The sequence below is a fragment of the Hypanus sabinus genome, chromosome 28, assembly GCF_030144855.1.
Source record: "Hypanus sabinus isolate sHypSab1 chromosome 28, sHypSab1.hap1, whole genome shotgun sequence".
Taxonomy (NCBI): Eukaryota; Metazoa; Chordata; class Chondrichthyes; order Myliobatiformes; family Dasyatidae; genus Hypanus; species Hypanus sabinus.
Window position 1 is genome coordinate 16,017,764 of NC_082733.1, and position 18,284 is coordinate 16,036,047.

General features: G+C 41.1%; 1 protein-coding gene across 4 annotated transcripts; it reads right to left on the bottom strand.

Moving 5' to 3' along the window:
• Positions 1-1,328: 1,328 nt before the first annotated feature.
• LOC132382449 (E3 ubiquitin-protein ligase MARCHF3-like) lies at positions 1,329-17,411 on the bottom strand. Of its 4 annotated transcripts, XM_059952653.1 has the most exons (6): positions 17,278-17,411; positions 16,694-16,787; positions 8,340-8,601; positions 4,197-4,392; positions 3,035-3,244; positions 1,329-2,331 (listed from the first exon to the last, which is right to left on the bottom strand). In XM_059952653.1, exons 3-6 carry the CDS (start codon positions 8,510-8,512, stop codon positions 2,173-2,175), a joined length of 738 nt encoding a protein of 245 aa, XP_059808636.1. In that variant the 5' UTR covers positions 8,513-8,601; positions 16,694-16,787; positions 17,278-17,411; the 3' UTR covers positions 1,329-2,172. The 4 variants fall into 4 exon arrangements, with proteins under 4 accessions (XP_059808636.1, XP_059808637.1, XP_059808638.1 ...); XM_059952654.1 differs by lacking the exon at positions 16,694-16,787 and having other exon boundaries at positions 17,278-17,399; XM_059952655.1 differs by lacking the exon at positions 17,278-17,411 and having other exon boundaries at positions 4,197-4,374; positions 16,694-17,157.
• Positions 17,412-18,284: the final 873 nt, after the last annotated feature.

The following is an 18,284-nucleotide window of genomic DNA, read 5'->3' on the forward strand; positions in this document are numbered from 1 at the left end:
GATGATGCAAAGATAGGTGGAGGAGCGGGTAGTGTTGAGGAAACAGAGAGTCTGCAGAGGGACTTAGTTTAGGGGAATGGGCAAAGAAGCGGCAAATGAAATACAATGTTGGAGAGTGCATGGTCATATACTTTGGTAGAAGAAATAAACAGGCAGATTATTATTTAGATGGGGAGCGAATTCAAAATGCAGGGATACAAAGGGACTTGGGAGTCCTTGTGCAAGATACCCTAAAGGTTAACCTCCAGGTTGAGTCGGTGGTAAAGAAGGCGAATGCAACGTAGGCATTCATTTCTAGAGGTACAGAATATAAGAGCAGGGATTCTAGGACAAGAGGGCACAACTTCAGGATTGAAGGATGTCCATTTAGAACTGAGATGAGGAGAAATTAGTCAGAGGGTGGTAAAACTGTAATTTATTGCCACAAGTGACTGTGGAGGCCAAGTCATTGGGTGCATTTAAGGCAGAGATAGATAGATTCTTGATTAGCTAGGACATCAAAGGGTATGGGGAGAAGGCAGGGGAGATGAATGGAAGAATTGGATCAGCCCATGATTGAATGGCAGAGCAGACTGAATGGGCTGAATGACCTACTTCTGCTCCTATATCTTATGGTCTTAAGAGATAAATACACTCACTTACCCCATCATTGAGATGATCACACAACCAAAGATCTCTCTTTAAGGTTTCTGTCTCATTATGTCATGTTCTTGTTATTTATTGCTATTGGTTTATATTTGCATTTGCACAGTTTGTTGTCTTTTGCACTCTGGGTGATTCTTCATTGATCCTGTTATAGTTAATTATTCTATAGATTTGCTGAGTATTCACAGTAGGAAAAGAAAATTAGGGTTGTATATGGTGACATGTATTTAGATAAAAAAATTACTTTGACTTCCAACATTTGAACTTTGAGAATGTAATCCAATTAATTCCATTCTGATTACCTGGAGTATGTGGTATAACTCCTGTGATAATCTAAGAAGTTACTTTAAGGGCTACTGGTGCCTGAGATTAGATGAATAATTCTGAATTTGCAAAGTGATCCCTTTACTTCCTCTGAAGCGCATAGCCTGTTAGTTGGCAGATAGGGACACTTCAATTAAGCTTTAGCACATGGCCTATTTCTATGATCTTAAAGTGCACCTTGTCAGTTGTAGATTCAGTATGTGTATTCATAAATTTGGTTTTCAGTCTAAACATCAGTTTGAAGTTAAATTGCTGCTGTAATTTATACTTTTCACACCTATATTAATCATCTATTGAAAATAAATGTATTTCAGTTTCCAGTTATTATTCACACGTACAAAATATTCCACTGTGTCACATTATTTTTATTGTTTTACAAGTCTGGCAATTTCAGTTTTTTTTTACATTTCAACAGGCAGCAAAACCTAAACATTTCTTAATAATAAAATTGTCAAAACTCAGAAAACTGAAAACAATATCACAATGAAAGATTAACAGTTATGGTAGTTGGTTGTATAGTTTGTATTAAAATGATATTCTGAAGTTCAATCGTTATTAAAAAATAAGCAAATCTTGTTTTTAAGTTTTCAAGGACAATGTATTTGACAACCCAGGAGTACAATGAACCCATTAACAATTTTTTTTTGCTCATTACTTGGTTGTGGCACACTATAAATTCTAAAAGCCCTAGAGATTGAGTAGTTCATGTGTCCTGAAGCACCGTAGTCAGCAGCAACAAGATCCCACCAGTGCTAAGTCTACAGCACAATATGATTCAATTCCAGCAAGATCCTCATTAAAGAAATATAGCATCTAAAATTAATATAACAGAGTGAGAGAGTTACTTCCTATCTGGTCATTTTAATCTTCGCCATGAGAAAGTTGCTTTAATTTTACCAGCTAATTCAAAACCCATCAATGTGCTCAGTTAAATTACAGAAGAACTCTCAAGGCGGACAATAAAAGGTATAAAGAAGCATTGGTTTACCACCAGTTGTAATAGTGATCTTTGTCTCATTTTCCATTAACTGATTATAACAAATAGTCCGCAATCAAGCAAAGTAGCAGGATGCTTACTAACAAGCCTAGTTCATTGAAAAGTTGTGGTATAACATCAACTCATCTTTGCGTTATTATTTTCTGTAACTTACAAGTTTGGTCCCTCTTTCAGCTGCAGAACATTCAAGGCAGTTCCTAGTAAAGTTAGACTATAGTCTCTTTAGAAATGATAATACTTGAGTTTTGAGTTATGAGGTTTGGCTGGTTGCTGAAGAATACATGCGATCTTGGAATAAGCAGTTTAACCTTCTGGTTGGTCCGTCTCCACTCTTTCAGCAGGCGCATATGATATCGGAAAGAAGCCTAGAGCCAAGATTAAAAAATCATTAGATTGTTGGTTAGTATTGTATGTTATCAGTAGACCAGACTTTTGTAAATTGCATTGTTCGCTTCTACTTAGCAATATTCGAAAATCCACTGTAGCCCTTGGCAACGCTTTCCCAAACTCAATCTCACCTCATGTTTTATATTGTATCTATGAGAGGGTGAATGATAGAGAAGAGAAGATATAAGAATATAATTGTAGTTTTTTTAAATGGGGAACACAAAGACCCAGACTGCCACTTGTGTTTCCTATGCCAATGAAGGAAGGACATTCAGCCCATCAAATATATGGAAGCTCTCACCGCAATCCCGTTGATCCTATTTCCCTCTTGCTTTCTACTCGTGTGTCTGTCCAGTCTCCCAATTGTCCTGCCACTTAATTACATCAGAGTAATTTACAGTGGCCAATTAGTCTACTAATCAACACCTCTTTGACAATAGACAATAGATGCAGAAGTAGACCATTCAGTCCTTCAAGCCTGCACCGCCATTCTGAGATCATGGCTGATCATCTACTGGAGTAATGATAAACTGGAGTAATGATTTGGAATAAACTGGAGCACCCAAGGCAAACCTGAGTTAGTTGGAGTTGCAAAGCAACAGCCCCACCTGCTGAGCCACCATTCTGCACATACGGTACAAATACATAAATACGAAATGCATGTTGATGTTATCTACTTACAGTCGTCCAGAGGATGTAAATGGTAATTAGCACAGCTGAAAGGATAAGAAGTCCAACTGCTTCTATGCTGCTACTGAAGTAAAAATGGTCAATAGTTCCTTGGACACACAGCCAACCTGACAATGTAGCCAACGGCGTAATGAAGAGAAAACAGATAATGTCTCCATATAGCATTCTCCTTGTATGTTGTAGTGTAGGATCTATCAGCCACTGGAAAACACACATAAATATTGAATAGTAAACTTTAGTATTGTTGATTAATTATATGGTGATAATAACCAATAATATCCTGGATTACCAATATGTCTTTAGTGCAGTGAGACAGTGGGGGGAGCCCAGTGGTGCAGTCAACAGAGTGTTGCTTCAATCCTGTTTCCCTGTCACCGGGAGGACCACGGTGGTTACAGGGATCTTCAGTGTGGATTTTGTATGTCCTCCCTTTGACCCCGGGATCTTTTCACATCCCAAAGATGTGCAGGTTCACGAGTTGATTGCCCATTGTTATTTGCCCCTATGTGGTAGAAGTTAGGAGGCAGGTGAAGGCAATGGGGTGAGAAGAAAATGGGACTGATGTAATTGAGTGTTTGATGGTTAGCACGGACTTAGTGATCAAAGAGTGTGATGCCACGCTGTGTGCCTAAGGGCAAACTTACAGAAAATCTACTGGTACGTATCTCATGCTAGTGTTCACATCAAAGCAAATGGTACATAAGACTAGGGCATCATTTAGATAGTGAATTATAACCTGTTCTAATTTTAACATGCTGCATTATAACATTTGGTGTTACAAATCGCAATGTGCCCCTCTGAGGCTGCAAAGCAGCTGTGATAGAAAGCCAATGGATGATTGGATCGAGAAGAGTTCCATCCATACTTGACCACCCAGTTCAGCGGTCAGTATGGGGTAGGGGAAGGGGGGGTGGAAATTAGAGCTAGCGGCATATCTGGCTCATTATGACACATAGTTGAAGTGGAGATGAGTCGTTCAGATGCTACCTGACCTGCTGAGTATTCCAAGCATTTAGAAAATCTGTATCCGCTGTACTGTTCTTTTGCTGCATCATTTTGAGTCCAGCGTGACTGGACACCACACATCAGATTTCATACTTTCACACGTTAGTCTGCTTTATCCTTTCTTAGTCACTGTTGCTGTGTAGGTTACCTCTGAGATTGGCCTTGACGTTCGTTCCAGAGAAAATTCGAAGTGGCACAGTTCACAGTGGCTGGAACAGGAAGCAGCCAGCCACTGCTCCAGGCAACTGCGATGAACAGCCCCCAGAGTCCCTGAACATTCACATGGGGACAGCAGGCTTTCCTTATCGCTCGGTTCATGGCAAATTCTGCAGATTGGAATATCACTACACAGAATGAAAAGAAATAGGCTTGACAATTATTTTCTTTAATTAAAAATGACGGCTTAAATTTCACAATTCATCTGCCCAGGTCACTGACTATCTTGCAATAACTGTTTCTAAAGCCAGTTTAGTGAATTGACAGCCAACTTTACAATTCATTCTCCCATCCCCTGACTCAAAGACAAAGAAAGTAAATACATATGTAAAACAAACTGGCCACAAGGGCTATTTAACATTCCAGTACAAATAGCCCAATAAGCCACAGCTGGAGGATTGAGTCCAATTCTAGGCACCACAAGATATGAGGCATAACAACCAAAGATTTTTTTTCTCTCTAAATACACAACAAATACTCTAAAATGTGCTGCCTAAAAGCAAAGTGGAAGCAGATTTCAAAGGGAAATTTTGGATACATACTCGAAGGGGGAATTTCGCAGACCACCGTGCAGATTCAACGGCCAAAAGGATTTAAAATATTTCTGTAATTTTCCTGAGAGGGTATAGATTATCTGGAGCATCGTGGGATCTTTAGATTAAATACCTAAAGCAGAAGACTCACTGGATTTTCAATCAGTAAATTATAAGGGAATTAATTTCAGGTAACTGAATAAATTTAGTTAAAACTGACATTTGGTTGGATCCAAGAAAAGTTTGTAGTAAATCTGTTAAAAGTATTAATTCATGGAGAGCACCCAGATGTTGCTGGATTTGGGGGATCAAACCATACAATATGTCCCGAACAATATTCAATTGTGCCCTGTCTGTGGGGATACTTGGGCTACTGTAGTGCAAGGCACAACCTAAATGTTTTAACAGACACAGTGCACGACTGAATATTTTTCTCAACACATTTGTTTCACGGTAGCACTCTCACGATCTGATAAAATAAGTGGGCAGAAATGTATTTTATTGTTCCTGACTCAACAAAACTGGTCTGATAACTCCATGTCAAGCTATATTTCCAGGTGCATCCAACTGAGTCATACAGGTGACAGCAAGGTGCACAAGAAGCTTGGGGCCCCTAGTGACATCTTTCCAATGAGGAAAAGAAAATGAAGAGTGTACATTCAGTCTTGAGGACAAACAATATGATTGCATTAACATGGCTTTCATGTGATATGATATACCATGATGTGAGATAATATCAAATCCTTGTTTATTTTTACTTATGTCTTTTTATGAGCGCTGGCAAACCTAGAAAGAGGCTCTGGAGTGACCTTCCTAAGCTCTTTGCTCTTTCCTGTCCTAAATCAGCACACGGAGTGGCAGGGTAGCGTAGTGGTTAGCATAATGCTTTACAGCCCCAGCGACCCAGGTGCAGTTCCTGCCACCGACTGTAAGTTTGTACTTTCTCCCCATGACCACCTGCGTTCCCCATGGGTGCTCCGGTTTCCTCCCACGGGGCGCTGTGGCTCAAAGGCCCGGAAAGGCCTATTCTGCGCTCTTTCTCAATGAGTAAAACAAAATGAGTAACCTACAGTAAGATCAGAGGATGTCAATTAGGAAGAAAGATAAAGATCGTAAAGATTCACTTTATTTGTCGCATGAACATCAAAAGTGAAATGTATCCTTTGTATCAAATCAAATCAGCAAGAAAGCCTACCACTGGTGTCAAGATTGCATTCCCACAACTCACTCACTCTAACCGATGTCTTTGGAACATTGGAGGAAACCGGAGCCCCCGGAGGAAGCCCACTCAGTCATAGGGAGAAGTACAAACTCCTTACAGGCAGTGGTGGGAATTGAATCCTGACCGGTGATCAGTAGGGCTGTAGAATGATGCACTGATGGTTCAGCCACCGCGCTATCCTGCTGTGCTTCTGGGCCACCCTTCTAAACAGATGTCCCTTCTGTTCCTTCACTATTAATTGGACCTTCCAAAACCTGCCATTAGCAAGATCCACTTGCATCATACTCAGAAGAGATAATGAAAAGGAGAAGTTATTAGCCTCCACATCAAAAAACCCTCTGTACAACTGGCTGATTCCGTTTGTGTGCCGACACTGCACAAGCCAGGGTGAGATTTGTAGCCACCTTCTCAATGTTGCTGTCATTTACAGCTTTATACCTCTTCCACAAAAACACACACTGCCTTTGATTTGTACCTTATCTTTTCGTTAACTATTATAGGTAAATGATGGCGCCGTCCATGGATAATGAAATCTATGATAATAATATCCCAGTCTCAATTTAATTTAGATTCAGAATGTTAGTGAGCTGCCCTGCTAATCTCCTTGCCTGATTGAAAACACACCTGCAAGTTCCAAGACCTACTTAGAGCAAAGTCTTACATCCTGACTGTATAAGGCCAGCACGTCAAAGGTTTGCTCCACACCCTGAACCACATTTCAAAACCATTTCCCTAAATTCCATAGGAGGTAGTGAGATAAATGAACAGGGTCCACAAAGATGTCCATGAGTCCAGAATGAAGCAGAGTCGATGCAGGTATCAAAGTCAATGGTATCTCCAGACTGAGGGTTCATACCATAAAGGCCAATTAGCATAGCAGTGAACGATGGTATGGATTTCACTTCCATTAAGGCAACTCAGAATGTTCCTTTCCTCTAGGCCCACACAGCTCACACAAACTGCCTCCCCTCCATCACATTCCTCAGAACTCAGCCACGACGGTACACCTCTTGCTCTTCTGCCAAGCACACTCTCTTCTTACCACTCGGATGTCAGCTCAGCAGTCCCTCACTCCTGCCTCTACTTGTGATGGTTGCGTGCACGATCGCAAGCAGAGGGCCAAGGTACCATCATACTTGTCGAGGCGGGATGGGGAAATCTGGGGTGTCTCGGCCCTTGTGTGAGGTGAAGGTAGTGGTCCACCTCAAACTTTGTAGTTTGTTCTTCAAACTCCTCATATACCATCTGGGTAGTCTCCAGCCCCTTGGCATGAACATTGAATTCTCCAACTTCAGTAATTCCCTCCCTCTCCCTTCCCCCCATCCCAGTTTCACTCTGCCTCCTCCTCCAGCTGCCTATCACCTCTCTCATGATTCTGCCACCTTCTACTACCCATAGTGCTTTCTCCTTACATTCCTTCTTCACCTTTCCTGCCTATCTCCTCCCTCACCCCTTGATTTTTCTCCTTACTGGTTTTTCACCTGGCACCTACCAGCCTTCTCCTTCCCACCCTCCCCCCACCTGCTTTATAGGACCTGTGCCCCCTCCCCCTTCAGTCCTGACGAAGGCTCTCGGCCCGAAATGTTGACTGCTCGTTTCCATGGATGCTGCCCAACCTGCTGAGTTCCTCCAACTTGTTGTACGTGAAACTTAGTTTGTTGATGTTTAGTAGAGAAGATGTTCCGAGAACAATTGCCTGCTGCGAACTGTACGGGCATCCAGGATAGGATCCATTTGTGAGCTCAGGTTTTTACTGTGTGTGGCACCTGGAATGGACTGGAGGCAGAACACGTGAGGGAAGGGCCACCGGCATGACTGAATGAGGGCTGATGTCAGCTGACGATCTCTTTGCAGGAGTTCATATCTCCCGATCAGCCCCTGATGATCAAAGTTGTACAAATTCAAGTTTTGGTGATATATCCCCCTTGGATCTATCACTTCATTCTCCATGAAATATTGTGGTTAGGGTACTCTGAATGGGATCTTAATACGGAAGGATGGCAGGGAAAGGGGGAAATCGTAGCTTGTTCTTCTGTTCTTGAATACTCACCTTGGATGGGAAATAACTTAGCAGGAAAATGGGATTGAATTCTGATTCACTCAGTTGGATGCCCTTCCAAAGGGTGACACATTTTGTACAAGAGCAAACAATAGTGGTGGGAAATCAGCTGTGCAGAACAGACGGGAATCTCGTGAATTTAGCGTCACCCAATCTTTTGATTACTGTTGACACTGATGTCACCTGTGGGATCATGCATCACATATAAATCTCATTTTTTTTCCTACACATTGAGAGTATTTAATAACTACAGAAACTAACCTAGAAATGCTGCTAGTTCTGACCACTGATGATGGGGGATGGTCATCACTGCCTGAAACTTCCATTACATATTGTAGCTTTTGTGACAACAGACCGATAGAACTGGCAACTGGCGGGTTGTTACTTGCATTGTTCAAGTGACTCTCAGATGCCTGCAAGTTACCAGTCTTCATGGCAATCAAGTCAAAATCATTTTTCCAATTTATTACGTTCCCTTGTATTCCAAATGTAGAAAGTATGAAGTTATTAATATAGCATCCACCTTAAAGGGAAAGAAACAAAAATGACTTGATTTGCTATTCTAAATGTTTAATTCAAACCATATTACATAAAACTGCATTGTCAACATTATTTTACTGCAATTGGCACAACAGTGAAATGACATTAATAACAACTTTTTTAATGTGGTAAAAATATTTTCTGCACTTAAAAGAATAAAGTCGACCCCTTTAACCAAAATAAAGGTAGACAGTAAATCATGTGAAATATAGCATGTTCAAGGAATCAGTCTGAAGTAAGTCTTAAACGTAGAGAAATAGGGAAATTCGTAATTCCAGTGTTTAGTTGCCTTTTCCACAAAATAAACTTGTAAAGTCACTTTCAAGATAGAGGATGGTCAGCAAGGCCAGCATTTACTGTCCATTTCTAATTGTTATTGAGAAGGAGATGATGAGATACATTCTGCTACATCTTTGGTGTGGCTGGTGCCACAATGCTGCTGGGTAGGGAGTTGCAGTATTTACACCCCTCTCCCTCTACCTTTTTATTCTGGTTTCTTCTCCCTTCCTTCTCAGTCCTGACAAAACATCGACTATCTATTCATTTCCAGAGATGCTGATTGACCTGCTGTGTTCCTCCAGCATTGTGTGTTGTTAGTGATAATGAAACTCTTGTTACAGGAGATTTGAAAGGGAAGAGAAGAAGCCATCTACAATATCTGTTAACATAAGTAGTTTTTATGATAAGCTAATTACTTGTTAATTAAGCCTGATCTTTAACAAAGGTGAGCATATTGGAGTGCTTGCTTCAGTTTGATAGCAGGAATAACTAACAATAATTCCTCGTTATAGAAGATATAAATATCATTTGCCTTTACAGTATATGAAAACATCTACAATACTCTAAGAATAATTATCCATGCTGTTGAAGAGAGGTGTGTTATTTATTTGTCATTGAGATATTTAGCATCCATTCTACAGACATGAAAATAAATAAACTGGAATTCAGAAAAATGAAGGGTGTCCTCATTGAAACCTATCGAATGGTGAAAGGCCTTGATAGAGCGGACGTGGAGAGGATGTTTCCTATGGTGGGAGAGTCCAAGGTCAGAGAGTATAGCCTCAGAATAGGGGGCGTCCTTTTAGAACAGAGATGAGGAGGAATTTCTTTAGCTAGGGAGTGGTGGATCTATGGAATTCTTTGCAATAGGCAGCTGTGGAGGCCAAATCTTCATGTATATTTAAGGGAGAGGGTGACAGATTCTTGATTGGCCAGGGCAAGAAAGGATATGAGGAGAAGGCAGGAGACTGGGGCTGAGAGGAAAATTGGATCAACCATGCTGAAATGGTAGAGCAGACTCGATGAGCCAAATGGTCTAATTCTTCTCCTATATCTTATGGTCACACATCTTAAAAAGTTTCCACTCTTGACCTGTATGGACCAGAGAGGCATGCCATAGAAAACACAACCGGTGGCTAGCCTACCTTCTCCTTGTCACCGTGAATTGATTTAGACAAGGATTCTGCACATGTGGTAGGCCTGATTTCACCTGCAAAACCACTGTCAAGACTTATTCACAAGAAATGGGAATTTGGAAGAAAATCGCATGGATGGAAGCCCAGTCAGCTAAAAGCAGGGACGGCGGAGGAGAGTACATATGAAATGTACACAGTTAAATGGTATGAATATTCATTTCTTGGCCTATTTAATGGTCCTCTCAGCTGGTCATCACTATCCTGCTTGAAGGCAAGAGCAAAATTACTCCAGAATAATTCAATTCTTCAGACTGAAGGACAGACTAAATTGGCCCTAACTGGATATTGTTTTTGAATTAACCGGGACAAGAACTTCATAGAAATGCATTTAAAAATGCATTTTGCCAGCAATTGGTCAGAGTAAAGGATGATATAATAGCCTCACATCCAGTCAATTGTAGTTTTCAGATATGGAAGGCAGCTTATTCAAATAATTATCCATTTAACACTGTCTGCAATAAAAAATTTTTTGCTTCTTAACCAGTTATTAAAGTAAAGTAACCTCATGTTCTGAACACTAAAGTACTCCAGAGATAAAGAAAGTTCTTAGTATTTCTTCAATCTACCATCTTTCAATTAAGTTCCATGTTGTAATTACACTCTGGGTGAATAGCTCTTTACTCTCTATTGGTTTTATTTGTGATTAAATTAGATTTATGACCATCTTTTGAATGCAATAAATCGCTTAACCTTGAATGAAATGAAAAGCCGTTTTTATTAAGCTGAACGTGTTTAAGTTCTGGAAATATCCGTTATTAGGAAGTAATATTTCATTGTTGAGCACTATGTCCTGTACATTTCCAATTGCTGTTGTAGCAATTCTGAAATACAGCCTTTCCCTTTGGCAACAGAAATAATGAGAGTGTTTAACTTCTATCTGGATAATACCTATTAGGCACCAGTAGGATATTTCCTGTATTACTTGTTGTACAGTTATGTGCTGAAATGGGTCAATACTTCTTGACCTATGTGAATAACTTGACTAAGGAATGATATTCTGCAGCTGATACTAAGCCTGGAGGTGTAATATGGTAAGAGAATACTAAAGGATGGTAGAAAGGCATAGACAACTTTAAGGAATGGGACGACATGTGAAAGATGAAATTTAATGCCCAGGCAAAGTGATTCTGCCACAAGGAAAAATATTTGTTTAAGTAGTACACACTGAGTTAACATTTCAGGTAAAGAAAAATCGCCTTGAGTTCTGACGATGGGACTCAGACTTGAAAATTCACAATGCTTCTCTTTCCACAGATACTGTTTGACCTACTGAGTGTTTCTAACATTTTTTTTATTTCAGATCTCCAGCAGTTCTGCTTTATTTTACTTTCATAGCTGATACTGACCCTGAGGCAAACCAGGTTTCTATGTCTTTACGTATGATGCGATAACATAGCGAATATACAGTATATAATGCAATTTGTCTGCCTATCTAATAAAAAATATCAATGACGTATTCCTTGATCTATTGGATCAAGATATTTCAGAACACTTACCTTTGCCAGTAGTTATTGCTTTTCAATAAATGATGATAATTTACAGAGAAAAATGTAGCAGTTGTTCGGTGTGTTAAAATAATTACATTAAAATACTTACTAAAATAAACAGTGAGGGTGTGTAATTATTTTGCATTTCTCGATCTGTTTATATAATGAACACAATCCATAAGTTATAAGCTCAAATTTCTTCATTACAGTGCCAGATAAACAAGCAAAACAAGCTGTTCAATTGTATGAAAACCCCAAAACCCAAAACGTTCAGAGAAAGGAAGTCACCATTAACACCTGTTCATGATATGTGAGCCTGCGATCCCAGCTTTAATTCTTAATGTTCCTTTAACTCATGAAAACAAGTGCAAAGAAGATGGCTGATCGCCCCCTTCTTAGACTTGGAGATCTCCACACCGCAAGCAGTTGATGCTGATGGTGTGTAGACCCTCTGACAGTCAGATGCTGCAGCTTTGTGCATCTTCTTATTCCAAGAGAAAAGGAAAAGAATTAATGAGTGTGTGACAAGGTGTGATATGTCTGTTGCAGTTGGAAAGCTGCAAGTGTGAGAAGGGTGCACGAAGAAATATAGTTGTTGGTAGATAGGAGTTGTTGTTTCCACAGACTTGACTTCAAATTTGAGGTCATTATAAACTTTTTCTAGAATGGTTTCATGAACCACATTCTCACACTTAAGTTTTATTTCCAACTTACTCTGTGTGTCCTTGAGCTCAAGGGCCCTCTACCTCTTTCTTCCAATGGATGCTCAAATCTACCCTACTGCTCAGAGATCCTTAAGCAGAAACCAGCAGTCATAGGATTCAGTACTCACCTCAGTCCATGACCGTGCCTGCTACTTTTACTTGGTGACCAGTTATTTCAAGATCCTTAGAGACTTAACCTTCAAAATGGCCACAACCTTGTTTGGAGGCTTGCATGCCTCAATCATCTGGAGAGCTATGTTGGCAGGAGTCAGCACTTTACACTTTGGCTCTTGGTAGGGTCACCCATGCCAAACAGGTGAACAGGCAGAGGCCAAACTAAGAGTGGTCCACTGGTCCTCCAGGTTCTGGGGATCAACTCAGGCCTAACAACCCTGACTGGTCAAAAAAATAGTTATGGAAACAAAAATGAAGAAGCATTCTATAGCTATGTGTGACAAAGCTGGAGGACCTTCATTACTATCCTAAATGCCAGCCAGCAGCCTAATGGGCAGTAATAATTGGAGACTTCAGAGTTACTTGACTTTCGCTCAACACAAATTGTGCAGGATCCCTACCCAGCAGCATCTTAGCATGTGTTTTCATGCAATAAAGAGTTTCTACATGTTGATGTGGACATTTCACCATCTCTTGTCTCCTGGCTTACAAAATGCTACTGTTCTGCATGTTTCATCCCGTAAACCCATCTGATGGAAGTAATCGCATGGAAGGAAAGACCTTCAGCTAAACTTGTCCATGCTGACCAAGTTATTCCCTGAACTAATCCCACGTGCTTGCATTTGTCGCCAGATACCTTTAAGCCTCTTCTATCCATGTATCTATCTCAATGTATTTTAAACATCTGAACTGTACCCACCTCTATCATTTCTTCTGACAGTTTGTTCCATATATCCACCATCCTCTTAACAGAAAGTTGCCCTTCAGATCTCTTTTAAAACTTTGCCCTCTTCCCTTAAATCTATGCCTTCTGGTTTTAGACTCCCTTACACTGGGAAAAAGGACTGTGACCATCCACTTTTTTTTCCAAGGACATCTTCAATCTCTCACTGCTGCTGTCAGTGGTTCCTATGTGCTTTAAAAGATGACTATCATACCAGTGCCCAAGAAGAGCAGGGAAGCTATCTCAACAACTATTGCCCGTTTGCATTCATGCATACTGTGTGAAGTGCTTCTAGAGGTTAGTCTTGGTCAGAATCAATGCCTGCAGTGGATGCAATCTCACTGGCTCTCCACTTGGTCTTGGATCTCCTGGACAATAGCAAAGCCTATTGATTATAGCTCAGCATGCAATACAACCATACCTTTAGTTCTAATCAAAAAGCTCCGAAACTTTAGCCTCTGAACTTCCTTCTGCAACTGGATCCTTGGCTTCCTCACTGGGAGACCACCGACAGAGTGGATCAGAAATAACATCTACTCCTCTCTGACAATCAACACCTCAAAAATATGTGCTAGGCCCACTGCTCTACTTTGTCTGCACTCATGACTGTGTGGCTGACCACAGGTGAAAGTACATCAGTAAATTTGGCAATGATAGAGCTTTTGTTGGCAGAATTTCAGATGGTGACGAGGAGGTATACAGGAGTGAGTTAGATCAGCTGGTTGAATGGTGTTGCAACTGCAACCTCGTATGCATTATCAGTACGACCAAGGAATTGATTATGGACTTCAGGAAGGGGAAGCCGAGGGAACACACACCAGTCCTTATTGAGGGATGAGCAGTGGAAAGGGTGAGCAGTTTCAAGTTCCTGTATGTCAACATCTCTGAGGATCTATCCTGTGTCCAACATATTAATACAATTACAAAGAAGGCACCACAGCAGCTATAATTCATTAGGAGTTTGAGGAGAATTGGTATGTCACCAAAGACTTGTAAATTTCTACAGATATACCGCAGAGAGCATTCTAACTGGTCTGGAATGGAGGGGCCACTGCACCGGATTGGAAAAAGCTGCAGAAAATTGTAAACTCAGCCTGCTCCATCATGGGCTTTAGCCTCTCCTGCCTTGAGGACACCTTCCAAAGGCAATGCCTCACGAATGCAGCGTTCATCATTAAGGACTCCCATCACTCAGGATGTGCCCTCTTCTCACTGCCTCAATCAAGTAGGAGGTACAGGAGCCTTCACTCACAACTCTGTATGATTGCATAATCTACAGACTCACTTTCAAGAACTCTGCAACTCATATTCTCAATATTATTTTTATATGTACAATTTACCCATTCATTTCTCTTTGGAAGGTACGGATTGACTTTTTCTAAAGGCAGTGAATTTCAGATTATCACTCAACTAAATCTTCACATCCCTAACTAAATCTTCATGTGCCTCTACATCTTATATTGATTATTGATCCTTGAACTATTTGCTTTTGTGGAATGTCTCTCTGTCCAATCTGACATAATTTGATATGTATTTATCGAATCTCCTCTCAGTATTCTCTGCTACAAGGAAAACACCACAGCTTCTCCAGTCCATCCCTATAGCTGAAATCCCACAAATTGTAACTACCTGAATCAACTTCTTCTCTGAAAATTAAGCATATGTACCAATGGAAATTGTGGTATTCTGCTTGATGCTCAGATTGACGGAACTGTGGATGATAAGGAAATCAAAGCATATTGGGTGTTGTTGAGTACGTGGACAAGCCCTCTGATTGAAAAGTACAGCATGGAAAATTTCAGGCATAGTTAAATAGATTAGAAAACTCAAAATAATATAAAGCCATCAAAAATGTGAATACCACTAACATAATATCTGAATTCAAATGAATAGTTTCAGGGTTGTAACAGTTAGTGGCCAATATCTATGACAAGCCTACTGATGACCACCGCTCCTTCCGACTTCCTGAAAGGGTCCCTTTCCATTCTCCTTTGTTCTCCAAACTCCATCAGATATGGAGATGACAACTTCCAAAACGATACTTCTGGGATGTCTTTGGTTTCTTTCCACCATAGTTGGGAGGTCTCTCAGCTGCAACTATTCCATCTCTTACATTTCTGCTCTCATTCCCTTTCCTCTTTCCCCCAACCCACCCAGAGCAAGGGTAAGCATCTCCCTGACCTCACCTTCCACCCCACTACACTGTAGTTACATGGCATCACCGTCAGATCCAATATCCACCTCTCCTTCCTTTCAGCATTCTGAATAGATAATTCCCTTTGCAATCTACTAGTTCATCTGTTGACCTTCTGATGGCACCTTCCCATGTGACCACAGGAGTTGCAACATCTTCCCTACTAACTCCGCTCTGCCCACAGTCCAAGGACTCAAACACTCCTTCCTGGTGAAGCAGTGATTCACTTGCACTTCTTCAGGAGGTGATAGAAGCAGGTTCACTAGCAACCACTGGAAAAACATATGGAAAAGTTTAGATGGATACAGGGCAAACAAAAGCAAAGAGGATTAGCACAGGCATCCCAGTTGACAAGAGCAAGTTGGGCCAAAGTGCCTGATTCCATGCTGTATGACTCCAAGAATCTAATCTGACTCCTATTTTTAGTAAAGCCCTAATCATAGGGACTGCCAATATAACACACATCATTACTTGGTTTGTGTTAGATGGTTTAGGCTGGCAGAGCAGTTAGACCTGTGGAAAAGAGTATTCCATTCATTTAACCTTTGTCAGAATCAGAATCAATCAGGTTTAATATCACTGGCATATGTCATGAAATTTGTTAACTTTGTGGCAGCTGTACAGTGCAATACATGGTAATAGAGAGAAAAGTAAACTGTGAATTACCGTATATATATGTATATATAGATATATAAAATTAAATAATTAAATTAAATAAATAGTGTGAAAAAGGGAAATTTGTAGAGACAGAGTGGTCTTGAGATCCAACTATATGGCTGATAATTTTACAAAAATAACGAGTTCAAAACCAATACATACTTGTAAGTATGCTACTTAGTCATTTTAAAGTAACTATTGAAACTGAATGGACCCCAAGAAATTATCTATAAATCATGTAAAGGTCAATCTAATGAATTATTTCTTCAGACATTTCATTTCAGAAAGGATAAACTTCACCATCAAATTGTCCAAACAAAAGTCCCTGCAACATCACAGTCATGATCAACTACGATATACTAACAAACTTTTAAAACATCTTTCAAAATAATGCAAGACTCCCCCCACCCCCACCCCAATCTAGATCAATAGTGGGAACTAGTTTACGTGAGGGATGCATTGATCATTTCAACGTTTAAATGAACCGTCTCCTTGTCCAGGAATAAAATCATCAATTGAAATAATTGCATCTCATAGACTGACAACAGACATGTTGCATGTCTGGAGAGACTCCGATTAAATCTGTGAGTTGATTCAACATTATTTGTAGCCACTGCATTCACAATTTAACGCCTTTCAGATGCAAGGCTTTAAACCAACCTGTTAAAGTAGGTTTATAATCACTCCGGTGTCGAGGTTTTCAATTACTGGTTCCAGCGGCGAGTTCAAATGATTCCCTGATTAATTTCTGTACCTGACGCACAATGGAGCGGATATAATTAAATCTTTGTTTAAACTGTATTTCACGTTCGTCCTAGTTCAGTTTGCGGCAACTTTACCATCTATGACTGTTAAACCTCCTGCACGATATCAAAACTGGTTCCAACCAACTCTGTTAATAATTCAAAGACGCGTCGGAAAGCAACATCGCAAGCAAAGCACAAATCAATGGCAGTGACGTATGTAGCCAGGTCCAATTCCAAAAGCAGCTTTTAAACGCTCTCGGGCAAACACCTATTGCAAAATACAGTTTTACAAATATGCGGTATAGCGATGAAGCTTACGCAGAGACAACAGCCCGGAGAAGATAAAACTGGGTCAGAACAGCTGTCACCAGTTGAACCCTCCCCTTCTGGCGCCTGATGATAACAGTTCATTGGCACGTTGTCTCTGGGCGCGGGGGGATTTGCGGGCATGTTTTCCTATTGTACATCTATGTTTTTCATCAGAAACGTTGAACTCACAGTTCAAACTCTTCCCCCTGTTTCCTCTGTTCAGACGGCCTTTAACACCAGAATCATCTGCCCGTCAGGTAGCCTTCACTTGTCGGCGCTCAGCTGGGAATGGCGTGCTTGCATTACACCTTCAAAGTAATAGAAACGCCCCCGGAGTATCTCCAGCCCGGGAACTGGTTGTTGTAATTATCTCCAAACTACTGGTGCTCGCTGTCGTTCCAGTGCGAAGGTAAGGCGTACAGGACCCAGAGCTCCCGCGCGGGCTGAGGTGAGCAGGAATCTCAGGATCAGAATCGGGTAGACATGCGTCATGAGTTTTGCAGTTTTGTGTAGTGCAAAGGCATAATATTGCTGTAAATTATAAAAGAAATAATGCATTTTTTTAAAAAGGGACAAGGAACTAGTGTTTATGGTCCACAGACCGTTCAGTAATCTAACGGCCGAGGGGGAGGAAGTTTCTCCTGGATTGTTGATTGAGGATGTACCTCCAGCCCGATGGTAGGACGAGAGGTGGGCATGTCCCGGATGATGAGGACCCGTAGTGATCCGAGCCGCCTTGCCCTTGATGTTGGGGAGAGCTGTGCCCGTGATGGAGCTACACCCATCTGCAGCTTCTTTCGGTCCTGTGCATTGGCGCCTCCAGACCGGGCTGTGGGGCAAGCTGCAGAATGCTCTCCACTGTTCATCTGTGGAAATTTGCTGGAGTCTTTATCACTTCAGATTCGAGTTGCCGGCATACCTTCTTCGTGATTGCATCAATGAGTGCGGCTCAAGATAGAGCCTGTCTGATATCGACACCCACCCTCTCCGCCGCTGACATCCCCTTCCTGAAGCTGACAGTCGGTTCCTTGGCCTTGCTGATGTTAAGTGCGAGGTGGTTGTTAGCAGCCGATCTATCTCACTCCGACATGTCTCTTTGTCACTATCTGACATTCTACCGGCAACAGCGGTGCCATCGGGGAATTTACAGATGGCGCTTGAGCTGGCCACCCAGTCATGATTGGAGAGTTGCGCTG